The sequence below is a fragment of the Labeo rohita genome, chromosome 15, assembly GCF_022985175.1.
Source record: "Labeo rohita strain BAU-BD-2019 chromosome 15, IGBB_LRoh.1.0, whole genome shotgun sequence".
NCBI classification, from domain to species: Eukaryota; Metazoa; Chordata; class Actinopteri; order Cypriniformes; family Cyprinidae; genus Labeo; species Labeo rohita.
The window spans coordinates 35,993,501-36,010,067 of NC_066883.1; the positions used below are offsets into that span (position 1 = coordinate 35,993,501).

General features: G+C 33.5%; 1 protein-coding gene across 1 annotated transcript in view; it reads left to right on the plus strand.

Moving 5' to 3' along the window:
• cwf19l2 (CWF19 like cell cycle control factor 2) overlaps nt 1-11,267 on the plus strand; it is a 29,025-nt gene extending 17,758 nt beyond the window's left edge. The window contains exons 9-17 of the mRNA XM_051130148.1: nt 564-666; nt 805-1,020; nt 1,333-1,470; nt 6,839-7,051; nt 8,717-8,833; nt 9,148-9,303; nt 10,407-10,487; nt 10,566-10,667; nt 10,769-11,267. Of these exons, the coding sequence (XP_050986105.1) occupies nt 564-666; nt 805-1,020; nt 1,333-1,470; nt 6,839-7,051; nt 8,717-8,833; nt 9,148-9,303; nt 10,407-10,487; nt 10,566-10,667; nt 10,769-10,909 (1,267 nt within the window). The 3' untranslated portion in view covers nt 10,910-11,267. The remainder of the gene's footprint in view (nt 1-563; nt 667-804; nt 1,021-1,332; nt 1,471-6,838; nt 7,052-8,716; nt 8,834-9,147; nt 9,304-10,406; nt 10,488-10,565; nt 10,668-10,768) is intronic.
• Nucleotides 11,268-16,567: the final 5,300 nt, after the last annotated feature.

The window sequence follows — 16,567 nt, forward strand, 5'->3', positions numbered from 1 at the left end:
TTTTGCTTCAGATCTTAGTACGTCGCTAACTCAGTTAGCTGGATTTGATTGTTGACAATTTGGCATGATCTTGGATTGGTTGGTTATTCGAAGCTCATTCCGGAGTTGCTGTCATAGAAGTCTGTAATCTTAAACCTGCTTGGGAACAGGATTATTTCATGTAAAAAGATTAGATTGCATCTTTTTGCTACTTTATTACAAGATACAGGGACATGATAATAATTAAAAAATCTAAATAATAATAATTTAAAAATAATAATGTTATGTAGTCTATAATATTATAGACACAGCCAGTTTTACTCATTAAAAGATTTATTTGTGATAAAATAATTACTTAATAATTGTATTGGAGTCTAATACATATGCTATACAGTTCATTTAAGTAGTTTTTCCACTGTCTTTATGCTTAATCCTAATCACAAAAACATGAAAAGTCACCGTGAATGGTAAAAAGAAATGATTCACTGGAAATAAAATGAAGTCAGGGAAATTTATTTGTTCTACACAAGTTCTTTTGTGAACATTACTCATACTAAAACTGTTTGGGTTTGTCAATCTTCCAGTTCAGAGAGTGAGGAAGAGGAGGAGGAAGAGGTGATCCTGACAGATGAAGAGATGAATAAACTCGGAGCCAAACTCGTCAAGGCAGAGCTCATGGGAAACACGGTGAGCTCATTAAAACACTTCTGGAAACCATGTGACCTAGACATTGCCCAAAAATCCTGTCTAAGTAGGAAGTCTTTGTGAGCTAGTAGTAGACTTATGTTCTGAAGGTGTGTTTTGATTGTGTGTGATTAATCACAGGCACTGGCGGAAAAACTAAAGGATCAAATGGAAGCCGCCCGTCGAGCCAAAGAGAACCGAGCTCAGAGAAAAGTCCAGAACAAACCGGTTTCGGCACCAACAGATGCAGAAAAGGAAGTGGTGCTGTTCAGAACCGACCCATCGGGACGAGCCTGGCCGGTCAAAGCCCCGTCACAAGCACAGGAGCCTAAAGGAGGACGGAGGAAGCGGAAAGCGGTGAGACACAAGCTCTACTTTTTTTTTCTCAGTTTTAATTTTAAATTTTTTTTAAATATAAATATGTAGGATTATGTTGTAGTTTTAATTTTAATTCTGATTTAAAAAAATATATTTCTTTATTTTATGTATTTATTTATATATTTATTTATTTATTTTTATTTGTTTAATTAGCAATTTCAGTGTTTTAACTTTCAGTTCTATTGCCAAAGCAAGATTTTCATTTATTTAAAAAAAAAAAAAAAAATTATTTCAGTTTTATTTAATATTTTTAATTAACTAAAACTTTCTCTCCTCTTATATGATTTTTAGATCGAGACGCACCAGGATGGCGAACGTGTGCGCTATTTTGAGGATGATGATGGTATGAATCTTCAAGAGATGGTCAGACGGGAGAAGATGAGCTCTGCTGAAGATCAGAACGCTCTTTACTCGCGCATGGCCGCTAAGGTGAGCGTCAGTCTCATTTACAGACTCTTATATATTTATCTATTTATTTACAGACACTAGCCAATCATAACAGAAAATAGCAATAAATAGTGTATTTATAAAGGGCCGTTCATGAAGAGATTTGCATTGAAAAAGCAACTGGAGTCAGGGTTATTATGATTTACTAAAACTAAAAGCATATTTTTTTATTACTTGAAATCAGTTATTATAGTCAACTGAAACTGAAACTAAAATTAAAAAGAGAAAAAAAAAAACAAAAAAACATATATATATATATACATATATATATATAATGTATATTTTTTATATATTTTTTTTTTAAATAAAAATAACTTTGCATGAAATAAACCTGAACTAAAATAAAATAAAATATTAAAATATTAAAAAACCATTTCAGCAGGTTGGCAGTGGAACATTTCTAAAGCCGAAATGTTAATAAATTAATAAAAAACATATTGATATAAATACATAAAAACTATACATATTTAAAGCAAACAAAACTAAAATTAACATGAAAATATAAAATTCTGATTCAAAATATTAATAAAAACTATAATAGTATCTCAGTAATACTAAAATAACTTTGCTTAAAATAAAATAAATCTAAACTGAAATAAAATAGAAAAAGCTTAAACGTATTTAGTTCAACTTGATATATTAAAATAATTAATATTCAATCTGACAAAAAAAATTAACTATATTGAGATATTAAAAAAATGAACTAAACTAACTAAAATTACACAACAAAAATGACTAAAACTTTAATTTAAATACAAATATAAAAATCTAATTCAAAATAACTATAAAACTATAAAAGTATGTCAGTGTTACTAAAATAACACTAACCTTTTTTTAGCTTTATGCAAATGAGCAATGCTGTAATTACTATTGTTAGCCTGAAGACAAAAGAGCACATTTGATTTTTAACTCCATTGTTCAAAATATAATAAAATGCATGATGTATAGCAGTATTCGGCCCCTTTAATATATCAGGAGTGAGTTTGTGAGCCGCAGACGTGCACAAACAGCCTGCGGTTGTATATTTTTCTGTTCTCGTCTATGGTCGTAAGACAGACTGGCATCAGCAGATGGTGGCGGTGAGGCCGCAGGATTCGTGTGATCAATCTCTCAGTCTGTCCTGCTCTCTGGCTTCGACGTGATTTGGTGTTTCTCTGATTTGAAACCCGGGCAGGGCTACTAAAATCCGTTATAATAAACCAAGACGTCACGGTCGCCATGGAGACGAGAAATATAAAAGTGACAAACATTTGCACATTTTAGCGGCACATCTCTCCATCTCTCTCTCCCTGCCAAGTTACCATGGCATAGCGGCTAAAAGTGTTATTAATATATTTATTTCACCAATTTCACCAGTAGATGCCAAAATTGTGTGTGAATGTGCATAGTGTGTTTGTGTAATTGCAGTACATGTAAGGCTGTGTCGCATTGCATTCATTTCAGCTGGAATGTTCAGCAAAACGTTCGAATTTTTAGAACATTGACCTCACGTTTATAGAATGTTCGCTATTCAAAATCTAACTGACAGTGATGATGTCATTGAAATATTTGCATGTTAAATTCACAATTGGTTTGCTTCCTTAAAATACGGTGTACGGTGTCTTTTTTAGCATTTTCTTCTTCATGATCGTTGTTTTATTACATTTTATGCTTAAAAAATTACGATTAAAGTTTGTACATCTCCCAGTTGACATTAATAGAGTGTCCTATTGACTGACATATTTAGTACGTAAATATTATAATATTGTACTAAATATGCAAATGGTTTTCTGTCTTGCATTTATTTGCATGTTTCAAATAAATATAAATTATGCTTTAATTCAATTAAATTTATTTATTTGCTTATTTCAATTTCTTTCTTTCTTTATTTAATTATTAATTACATTTTAATAAAAAATATATATTAATTTGATTCTAAATCTAGATTAATTTATTAAATTTAATTTTAATAATTAAAAATAAGTAATTCAAATTTGAAAATCTCCTTTTGGTTCACATTTATAGTGAAAATTAAATTAATCTGCATACAAAATATGGAGTTGATTTTCTTATTTGCATTTTTTTACATAGTGATTATTTTTTTTGGTTTATTTATTTGTTTATTTAATTTCCATTTACATTTTAATAATTAATTAAATTAATGTAAAAATGTAATTAAAATGTGACAATGCCCTTTGATTCAAATAATTATGAATATATTGAAAATGTATTTCAATTAAATTTATTAATATCATATTAAATGTATTTCTTTGATTTATTTATTTAATTTTAATTAAGATAAAAAATGTATTAATTTGATTCTAAATCTTTATTTAATTATGCAATTAATTTATTCAATTTTTTTAAATAACTAAAAATAAATAATAAAAATGTAAAAATATCCTTTTGGTTCACATTAATAGAATGTAATCACAATAACATATTTAGTATGCAAATATTATAATAACAAATAGTTATTGTAATATTTGCATTTTTTTGCATAATGATTTTTTTTTTAAATTTTGTTTACATTTTAGTCTAAATAATCAAATTAGTCTAAATAATCAAATTAATTTATATTTTAATAATTAAATGTAAAATTAATTTTAAAAAGTGACAATCTCCCTTTGTTTTAAATTATTGTTAATAAATTAATAATAATATGATTTTATTTTACATTTATTTATTTGTTTATTATTTCTATTTATTTATTTGCTTATTTATTTAATAAATTAATTTTTAAAAATGTGTTAATTTGATTTTAAATCTTTTATTTATTTGATTAATTTATTCAGTTTAATTTTAATAATTAAAAATAAATAAATTAAAATTTGAAAATCTCCTTTTGGTTTACATAGAATGCATTTAGTTTAGTAGATTTTTTTTACTTCTATTTAATAGAGTATTAAATAGATAAATATTACATAGATTAATAAATAGATAAATAAATATTAAATAGATTAAATAAAAGGTAAGCCCAGCTATGATGAAGTTATTGTAATAATTGCATATTAAATTTTGATTTGATTTCATATTTTGTCTTAATTTTATTGCATACTGAATCTTTTTTTGCTTTTTGCATTTGATAACCACTTTTACAGTGTTGTGTTGTATGTTGATTCTTAAGCAGTCGACCATAACCAGGACGTGTGCCAAAACCTGCATTTAAATGAAACTGAAGATGCAAATCTAGTTGTTTTAGTGTTTATCCTCAGTCTGGTTCATATGTATTCCAGACAGTTGTCAGCCTCAGACCTGCACACAAACTATCCTTAAAATCTCCGCTCTGTCTAGGCTTTCTATTTGCATTTCAGCTAGAGTCAGAAAGCATCAAAGCAGAGAATAAACGCAGAATTGAAACTGCAGTCTGAATTCAGCCAGACTCTCCAACACCTCGGCTCCTCTCCATCTGTCAATCAAACATGCCAGTGTGAACAGACACGCCTCCCACACAGATCACCCGTTGCTACGGATACGTTGCTTCTTTGTCTGCTTGTTGTAGCACACCGTTAAACCTCTCTCGCTCTGGCGTGTGTTGGAGAAACACACACTGTTAGCTCTGTTAGCGTAATCCCTGCGGCCCGGTCGCATCTGCTGCTGTTTTCTGGATTTTGCTCCAGATAATGACCCGCAGGTTTGCCAGCAATCAGCAGTGAAAGCGCACCTGACCCACAGTCAGATCACATGATCACCTGCCGCCCAATCCGGTCACCTGACCTCTGTTCCTTTTGCAAAAGTGCTTGGCTTCTTCCTAATTTGCATTATCACTCTAGTATATGAAATAATAATTATGGTGTCCTCGCAACATAGTATGTAAAGCTATTTCCAAAGTATTTTGGATTTTTACTAGTACTTTTTCTAGTCCTTTTACTTTTTTTAAGAGTTGTAGGGATTTGTCAGCTGAATGCCTTAAACCTAAAATATTTACTTGAAGTCCCCCTGAGATTTAATATTAATATTTTAGTAATTTATTAACATATTTGTATGTTCACAGTTCTTTCATGTTGGTTAATAGTCACATGCAAGAAAATAGATAAAATATTTCATTTTTTATTATTTTATTCTATAAGAGTTTTATTAAATAGTGCTATAGTGGTTTGACTTTGTAGCTAAAGTTTAAAGTGGAGTCAGACCTATTTTTAGTTGTGATAGTGTCTCAGTCCACAGTGACGCAGATGTTAAATATTTATTTATTTATTCTTTTTAATTTTAGTATTTATAATAATAAAGTTAAATAAATAATGAATATAGAAAATGTATTATTGTCTTGTATTATTATTATTATTATTATTATTATTATATTGTATTTATTATTATTATTAATATTAATAAAATCTTGTATTATATTATTATATTATATATTAAATTATTTTGTATATTTATTTATTATTATATATAAATATTATATATCCATGCATGTGTAATATATACACACACATGCATGGATATATTTAAGAAAAAATAATTATATATGTACATACATACATTTTGGTCATATATTAAATATATTTATGTATAATATTAATTATATCAGCAAAAGAAAATTTATTAATTACATGTAAAATTTCCAAACTATATACTCTTGTGTGTATATTTATATATACATACATAATAAATATACACAGTATGCGCACATATATTATGTAAACATATATTTTAGATGTGATTAAATGCGATAAATCATTGCACAGTACTACTTATACTGTATTATTAATATTATTATATTTTATTTATTATATTTTTAGATTTATTATTTTATTCCAATATTATTATTATTATTATTATTATTATTACTATTACATCTAATTATAAAAATATAGACAGAAATATATTACTGATGTAAATTTCAAAGTGCAATATAAAAATGAGTATTTGATAATAATTAAAATAATAATTTTATTTAAACATTTCAAATCCTCTAGCTTTTATTTTGTCCAGATATTGGTGAAATGCTTTACATTTCTGTTCGCAAAAAATTGTAGATTATGTAAATGTGTAAATAAAGTAAACTTACCACTTATTACGTTCCCAAATGTGCATTAAACTCACATGCATGTAGTTTGCTGTATTTACTGTAAGCAAACACACTAAATACATAATGTTATGCCGCCCCGTTTATTTATTTATTTTAGTTTTACATTCAGTATAAATACTTATTAACTTTTTGTTAACTAACAAACCTGTTTTGGCTCATGATTTATAAGACTCATAAAACGATTTTCATTTCTCTGTCCTGATGTGCTTTCAGCTCTTAAATCAAGATAAAACTTGCAGACATTCAGGATAAAGTGACTGATAAAAGTCTCCACGCAAACAGAACTCTGTAATGAGTTTGTTTTTAACGTGCTGTTGATGGATTTGTGTTTTGCAGATGATGGGGAGGACAGACGGAGATAACTACACACTGGATGACATGTTTGTGTCCAGCGCGGCTCAGAAAGAAAGATCAGGGCGAGACGAAGAACGGCAGAGGAACAAAGCGGTGCAAGAGACGCGGCGGTTAGCCGGACAGATGGAGAAATGCAGACACTGCTTCGACAGCCCTGAACTCCCCAAACATCTCATTGTTGCCGTCGGAAACAAGGCACGATATATTACTGTTACATATCTGTTACAAGACAAACTTGATGCTGAAAAACTTAGGATAAGTTTGACTTTTTACAGAATCGAGTTTTACTTTTGACATATTTGACTTTGAAATGCACAGCGTCTGAGTTATCATGCTAATATGTGTATGTGTTCATGAAATCACCATAGCAACTGCATAGCAACACCCTAGCAACCAGCCAGAAAACCATAGCAATGCTGTACCCCTACTAACCACTTAGGACATCTTAGCAACTGCATACTGACAACCCAAAACACCATAGTAATGCACTGGTAACCACTCAGAACAGCTTTGCGACCGCATAGCAACGCCCTGGCAACCACCCAAAACACCTTAGCAATTTCATAGCCATGTTCTTCCCCACTAACCACTTAGAACACCTTAGCAACTACCTAAAACACCATAGAAACACCCTGGCAACCACCCTGGAAACTTTTGCCACCGCATAGCAATTCCCTGGCAACCACCCAAAACAGCTTAGCAACCTCATAGCAATTCTCTTCCCCACTAACCACTCAGAACACCTTAGCAACTACCTAAAACACCATAGCAACACCCTGGAAACCACCCAAAACACCTTAGCAGACTTATAGCAATGTCCTAGGCAATGCTTACAGCACCTTAGCAACTACATACCAACAACCCAAAACACTATAGCAGCACCCTGGTAATTACCCAGAATACCTTAGCAACCACATAGTAATTCCCTGGCAACCACCCGAAACACCTTAGCAACCTCATAGCAATGCCCTTCCCAAATAACCACTTGGAACACCTTAGCAAATGCATAGCAACAACCTAACACACCATAGCAACGCCCCGGTAACCACCCTGGAAACTTTAGCAACCGCATAGCAATTCCCTGGCAACCACCCAAAACAACTTAGCAACCTCATAGCAATGCCCACTTGCCACTTAGAACACCTAAGTTAATGCATAGCAACAACCCAAATCACCGTAGCAATGCCCTGGCAACCACCCAGGAAACCTTAGCGACCACATTGCAACGCCCCGGCAACCGCCTAGAACACTTTAACAATAACATAGCAATGCCCTGGTAACCACCTATAACACCTTAGCATAAAAACAACTGCATAAAAACAACCCAAAACACTATAGCAGCACCCTGGTAACTATCCAGAATACCCTGGCAACCACCCAAAACAACTTAGCAACCTCATAGCAGTGCCCTTCCCCATTAACCACTTGGAACGCCTTAGCAAATGCAAAGCAACAACCTAACACACCATAGCAACGCCCTGGAAACCACCCAAAACATCTTAGCAATCTCATAGCAATCCCCACTAACCACTCAGAACACCTAAGCAAATGCATAGCAACAACCCAAAACACCATATCAACACTCTGGTAACCTCTTAGAACACCTTAACATGCTCATAGGAGTGTCCTAGGCACTGCTTAGTGCACCTTAGCAACTGAACAGCAGCAGCTCAGAACAGTCAAACAGTAATGGTGTTCAGCAACTTAGTTTCAAGTGTTGCACGCTTGAAGAGGATTCCTCCTGATGCTCAGGTCGTTTATGAGCGGTTGAGATGACAGGAGACGGGCTGTGGGACAGCTTGAGGTTTCAGTGTACTGTCTTGATTCACAGACATGACAGGTGTGTTTTCTCTTACGCAGGTGTACCTGTGTCTGCCGAACTGCGTGTCTCTGACCGAAGGTCACTGTTTGATCGTCCCCATCCAGCATCACACAGCAGCCACAGGACTGGACGAAGACATCTGGAGTGAAATACAGGTAAAAACTTTATGTACACATGCACTCATTATGTATACTTATCCATTTGTACTGCAGACATCAATAATGCATAAACAACCACCCTGAACACCTTAGCAACTCCCTAGCAACCACCCAGAACACCAGTAAAAGACAATCAGGTTGTGTTTGTTCCATTTTGTTGTCTGACCTGCCCCCAGTATTCAAGTAATTAAATTAATGTAAACATTTGATTAGTCAACTAATAGACTGAATAACCACTAATGCTCTCTCTCTCTCTCTCTCTCTCTCTCTCTCTCTCTCTCTCTCTCTCTCTCTCTCTCTCTCTCTCGTAGATGTTCAGACGTGCTTTGGTCCGCATGTTTGAGTCTCAGGAGTTGGACTGTGTTTTTTTGGAGACTCATATGAATCCAAAGAGGCACCTGCACATGGTGTACGAGTGTGTGCCGATGCCCAGAGAGCTCGGAGACATGGCACCCATTTACTTTAAGGTAACTTGGACCAAACAACCTCAAACTGATTTTTCCCATAGGGATTTTTAAAAAGTCCTTGTAGGAAAGCTATTTTAAGAAGAGCATTTTGATAAGCATATGTATATTTATTACATATTCGTTATGTTTTTACTTAACACTTTTGCAGCTAAACAGCAATGCCCTGGCAACCAACCACAACACCTTAGCAACGACATAGCAACACCCTGGCAACCAACCAGAATTCCTTAGCATCTTCATAGTAATGCCCTAGTAAATGCATAAGACACTGTAGCAACTGCATAGCAACAACAATTTAGAAGCCAAACAGCAATGCCCTGGCAACAACCTACAACACCTTAGCAACAGCATAGCAACACCCTGACAACCAGCCAGAATCCCTTAGCAACTTCATAGGAATGTTGTAGTATCTCCTTAAAACACTGTAGCAACTGCATAGCAACAGCACTTTAGAAGCCAAACAGCAATGCCCTGGCAACCACCCACAACACCTTAGCAACCACATAGCAACTCCCTGGCAACCACCCAGAACTCCAAGGCAACTTCATCACATGGCCCTAATAACTGCTTAAGACACTGTAGCAACTGCATAGCAACAGCACTTTAGAAGTCAAACAGCAATGCCTTGGGAACCAGCCACAGGCAATCAAATGGAACACTTGCAACAACACCTGGCAACCACCCAAAACACCATAGCAACGAACCAGAACACCTTAGTAACTGCATAGCAACCACCTTGAGCAGCCAAACAGCAATGCCCTGGCAACCACACTGAACTCTTTAACTACTGCATGGCAACACCCTGGCAACCACCCACAGCACCATAGCAACAAATAACACCTTAGCAACTGCATAGCAACATCTTAGCAACAACCTAGAACACTGTAGCAATTGTTTAGCCGTTTTGGTTCTCAACTTTTTTCAATGTTTGTAAAAAGTAATTTTGGTGCATCACCAGTTACTATTTAAAATGATTTGCTCAATGGGGAAAATGAATAGGATTTTTATTTATAAATCCGACTAATCAGCATTTTTAACAAACAAATAAGCACGTGCTTGTGTGAATGTGAACGTGCTCATTAATCTTCTGTGTGTGTGTTCAGAAAGCCATAATGGAGTCAGATGAGGAATGGGCCATGAATAAGAAGGTTGTGGATCTCTCATCCAAAGACATCAGACAAGCTGTAAGTTTTTCCTGTTTTTCTCCTGATGTCTTTTCTCCTCCTCTCTGTCAGTAATTGACATCACTCGTGTTTTCTCAGGTTCCACGTGGGTTGCCGTACTTCTCGGTGGATTTTGGATTGCAGGGCGGCTTTGCGCACGTCATTGAGAACGAGCAGAAGTTCCCACACTATTTCGGCAAAGTCAGTCTGACAGTAGTCTTATTGTGTCTTATTTTTTTAAAATCACACTTTAGATTCTCTAATGTCAACATGGTGACTGAGATTTGTTCTGTCTCCATCAGGAAATCCTGGGTGGGATGTTGGACCTGGAACCGAGACGATGGCGGAAACCGATACGTGAGAATTTCGACGACCAGCGTAAGAAGGTTCTGAAGTTCGCACAGTGGTGGAAAGAATTCGACTGCACTAAAACTGACAGCTAGACCCTCTTTCAACTCTATAGAGACTTTTCCATGCCTGAATTTTTATTTTAGAGGGCATGTATGGGTTTAGGCTTGTGTCATGTGTACATGACTCTAATATTTTTAAGTAAAAGCATAAAATCTACACCAGGCATGTTTTGTCTGCTGAAGATTTTTTTGGGACCCTTTCCATTTTTTATTTTAATTAAATATCAACCCAGGAAATTTTTGGTTTCTTCTTAAACATAATAGTTTTTAATGAGTCGTGTTGTTGTTCTGTGTAAAGTTCAGCCTCGTTTTACCTGCTCTCGTCCGGTGTTGATGTTAATCGTGTTTTCCTGAGCAATTAAACTCAGAATAAAATATTACAAGACCTCCAGCCGCTCAGCTGATTATGTGCTCTGGCTTTATAATCTGATTATGTTTAGATGACGTCTGCTCGCTCATTCCTGTGAACCTGACCTTGAGTTCACCCTTGTTGAACACCGATCACCTGTGGGGCGACGTTGTTATTGTTTTTAGGCTGCAAATTAAATCAATTCAAAGATTCTTCAAAACAACTACTAAAAACATGAAAGAATTTAAATCTGCATTGTATAGAAGGCAAAACACCCCAAAAATGATGATAAAAGGGACAATTTACAGCTTTCCAGCATTTGGAGGTGTTTTCTATGGAAGCCTGTTTCTTCCACAGAATAAAAAAGACTTTTTTGCATTTTAGAGAAATAAAGTCAGAATTGCAAGATATAAATTTTTTCTTACAATTCTTAGTTTATATCTTGCAATTCAGACTTTTTTCTTTGAATTCTGAGTTTACGTTTGCAATAAAATAAAACAATAACATTTAAACAAAAAAATGCAGACCTTTTTTCATGCAATTCTGAGGAAAAAAAGTCATAATTGTGAGCTGTTAACTTAGAATTGCTACATGTAAACTCAGAATTCTGACCTTTTTTTTCACAATTCCAAGATTATATCTTGAAATTCAGACTTTTTTCTTTGAATTCTGAGTTTACATTTGCAATAAAATAAAACAGAATAAGAATGTAAAAAAAAAAAAAAAAAAGGGTGTGTGGGGAGGTGTGGGGAGTGCGATTTTTTTTTTTTTTTTTTTTTTTTTTTTTTTAATGTCACAATTCAGACTTTTTTCATGCAGTTCTGGAAAAAAGTCATAATTGTTAGCTGTAAACTTAGAATTGCAACATATAAACTCAGAATTCTGACTTTTTTGAAATTCAGAGTTCTTTCTTTGAATTCTGAGCTTACACTTTGCAATAAAGTAAAACAGAATAAAATGTAAAAAAAGAAACCGTAACTTTTTATATCACAATTCAGACTTTTTGTCATGCAATTCAGGGAAAAAAGTCATAATTTATAATTGTGAGCTGTAAACTTAGAATTGCAACATATACACTCATATAAAGATTATGTCTTGGAATTTTTACTTTTTTCTTTGAATTCTGAGTTTCCACTTGCAATTCTGTTTTTTGTTTCTGCTACCAAATAAAAACAGACTTTATGACTTACAATTCTGACACTTTCTCTTGCAATATGACTTAGTTTATATCTCACAGTTCAGACTTTTCTTATCAGAATTGCAAGTTAACATCTCACAACAGATTTTAAATACTTTTTTAAAGAATTCTCTTCTTCTCACCAAGCCAGTATTTATTTGATCCAAAGTACAGCAAAAACAGAAAATGTCTGAAATAATTTCTATTCAAAATAACTGTTTTCTATTTGAATATATTTTAAAATGTAATTGTATGTTAAAAAACAGCTGAGTAGAATTTTTTCAGGTTTCTTTGCTGAATAAAAAGAGTTTAAAAAATAAAAAAAAAATGCAAGAAGAAAGTCATTATTGATTAAAAAATGAATGTTAACTGTGGTGGAAACAAGCTTCCATAGTTTTCAGCTTTTAAAAAAGACAGTCATGTAAAGGTTATTTTGCTCGTACAGTTATAGCATGATTTGTATTTTATGTAATTGCATCAGGGAGCAGCTGTTGTGTTCGGGTCAGAAGGACAACAGGACACGGCCTGTAACAGCAGATGAGGTGATGTTTATAAGGGTGTTAAACAGCACTATCACAGATCGCTCAGGGGTCACAGGTGAGCGTGGAGGTTGCGACGACGTGACCTCAGAGCTGCTGTAATGTGGGTGTTTTATTGTTCAGTCATGTGGCATTACAGATGTTAACACACACACAAATAATTACAACAGTGATTGCACAATTTGTCACGCAGCGCTGCACAGACTCAGACTGGCAGCAAGAAGATCTCCATTCGATGTACAATGCAGGGTTTCTCCAGTAAATGCAGCACACAGGTAACACAAACTAAAAAAACAGCAGTTGTGTTGGATGAGTTGTAGATTGTGTATGTTAATATTGCTAAATGTGAGTAATCTGAACAAATCCGATTATATCATTGATGAGCTGTAAGGTGTTTTTTTTCTTCAGTATACACTATCAGTCAAAAGTTTTTCGACAGTAAGATTTTTAATGTTTAATGTGCTCACCAAACCCGCATTTATTTGATCCCAAACACAGCAAAGGCCGTAATATTGTGAAATATTTTTACTATTTAAAATAACTGTTTTCTATTTGAATATATTTTAAAATGTAATTTATTTCTGTGATCAAAGCTGGATTTTTAGCATCATTACTCCAGTCTTCAGTGTCACATGATTCTTCAGAAATCATTGTAATACTTGATTTGCTGTTCAAAAAAAAACATTTATTATTATTATTATTATTAATATTTAAAACAGTTGACTGCATTTTTCTCAGGATGCTTTGAAGAATAAAACAATCCAAAGATCAGCATTTATCTGAAATAAAAAGCTTTTATAACATTATACACTTTACAATTCAAAAGCTTGGAGTCTGTTTTTTTTATTATTTTTTTTTGTTTTGTTTGTTTGTTTGTTTGTTTTTGGGAAAGAAATTATAGAAATCAAATCAAAAGTGAAAAGACATTTATAATGTTAGAAATTATTTCTATTTCAAATAAATGCTGTTCTTCAGAACTTTATATTCAAAGAAACCTGGAAAATTTCTGTTCAGCTGTTTTTTTTTAAACATAATAATAGTAATGTTTTTTGTGCAGCAAAACAGAATATTAGTATGAGGAGTAGGATCATGTGACTGGAGTAATAATGCTAAAAATTCAGCTTTGAAATCACAGGAATAAATTAAATTTTAAAATATATTCAAATAGAAATCAGTTAATTTAAATAGTAAAAATATTTCACAATTTTTGTTGTACTTTGGAACAAATAAATGCAGGTTTGGTGAATAGAAGAGACTTAAAAAAACATTAAATATTTTACTGTTCAAAAACATTTGACTCGTAGTGTATATAGTACATGATGTCAATATGATAGCAAAACAGCAATTGTTCTAAATGTAAATGTAAAAATATCTCATCTTGATCAGATTTGCAATCCCTCAAATTTTTACAGTCGCCATGAAATTAAAAATTCAACCTATTTTCTAAATGCATTACTTTTTTTTTTTTTTTTTCTTTGGAACATAAATTGGAATGTAAACGTGAAGAACTGAGATTTTAAACCCCCAGGATAAAAATGAAACCTTGTGCTACATTTTTGTCCTTGTAGAAATTTTACATTGCAATTTATAAATGCTGAAGTTTGTGTTTTTTGCGTCACTATTACCAGGCTGAATTACTAAAATAATACTTGTTTCCAAACAGGTTTCCATACAGCTCCTGCAAATACCAATCGTAGCGTTTTTGCTTATTTTAATGGCCAAAACAGCACAAATAGCATGAGTTTGATGGCAGGACTATCTGGTCTTGGCCAGCTGCACATGGAAACCTGTTTGAAAACAGTTATTTTCACAGTTCTGATTGCTGATGCTAGTTGCACAGAAATTACACACTCTATCTTTAATGTTTAAATTAAATCCACTTCCTTATAATGTTTTTTTAAAAAACAAATGCTTCTGTGTTAGTTTATTTATACGCACTCAGACAGACACGAGGCTGCTCCCGTGTTAATATGTGAACAAAAACAGGCAGAACGGGGAAAGTGGGTCAGACTCAGGAGCGGAAAGAGGGAAGCTGGGAGAAGAGTGAAGGACGAAAAGAGAGGAGGAGAGAGAAGAGAAATATCCGGAAGGCATCGCAGGGAGAGAGAGATGCGCACAGTCTTCAACCTTCACCCCTGCTAACATGACCTGACTGTCTGTGTGTCTCTCTCTCTCTCTCTCGTGGACCTGCGCTCTTTTTTGCATTGGGGATGAACAGAGCATTGTCTGTGAAGGGTTTTAATTATCCAGGTCAGTGTAGCATTCAAATACATGTGGTTTTAAATTGTTTTTTAATATGTGGTGTACACATTATATTATTGTAATTGGAGAAATGCGTCATTGCATCACTTGCTCACCAATGGATCCTTTGCAGTGAATGGGTGCCGTCAGAGTGAGAGTCCAAACAGCTGATTAGAAACATCACAATAATCCACAAGTGATATCTCCAGTCCATCAGTAAACATCTTGAGATGCCAAAAGCTGCATGTTTGTTTGAAAACAAATCCATCAAGATGTCTTTATACGATCTCTTCCGGCTAAAATATGAATACATGATCCATAATAACGCTTTCTCCAGTGGAAAAAGTCCATCTCCTGTTGTCTCTCACATCAAAATCCAGCCACATATTTGTTTGTAAACGGTGCTTGATCTGTGCAGATTTCTCTCCTGATTCAGACAGGATGACTTCACTGCACTGTAAAAAACGATTTGTTGATTCTACTTAAAATGATTTGTTACCTGGCTGCCTTAAAATTTTAAGTTCAGTCAACTCAAAAAAGTTTAGTCAATTGAAAATGTTAAATTTTACTAAGTGACAACTTAGATATTTGAGTTCATTCAACTTAAAATTTTAAGGCAGCTGGGTAACAAGCCCAGTTTTTAAGTTTAACAAACCAAATTTTTTGTTTAATCAACTCAAATATTTAAGTTTTCACTTAGTACAACTTAACATTTTTTGAGTTGACTGAACTTAAAATTTTAAATTTGAAGGGTAACAAATTATTTGAAGTTGACTCAACTAATCGTGTTTTTTGCAGTGTGGAGGAAATGGATTATGGATTATGGACTATTTTGGCCAAAAGAAATGGTTTGAATAAAGTTTAAAGACGTCTTAATGATAGCTTTGTTTCTTACAAATACACAGCTTTTGTCTTCTCGAGATGGTAACTGATGGACTGGAGTGGTGTGGAGTACTTGTGGATTATTGTGATGTTTTTATCAGCTGTTTGCACTCTTATTCTGACGGCACCCATTCACTACAGAGGATCCATTGGTTAAAAAAGCATCATGTTTAATGGAATTAACTCCTTAATCCTCATTCCTGCCCTTGACAACAGCAGATGCAAGGGCAAAAATGTAGGTCAGAAAATTCCTAGGGTGCTTTGCTCCATCTTAGTATTGATTTTTTTCTTTTCATTTACTGGTTGTAAACAAAACATCTCTGCAGCACTCCAAAACATGCATTTTTCACAGCTTTCAGATTTAAATTCTGATTCATGCAGGTCTGTTTTGATCTCTGGAAATAACAGTTAACATGCCATTATGACATGGTTAGTGTACCCTAAAATCTCTTGAGTAATTACAGTGCCTATTCTTGCAATGTTTAATATGGCCACTGTGATAT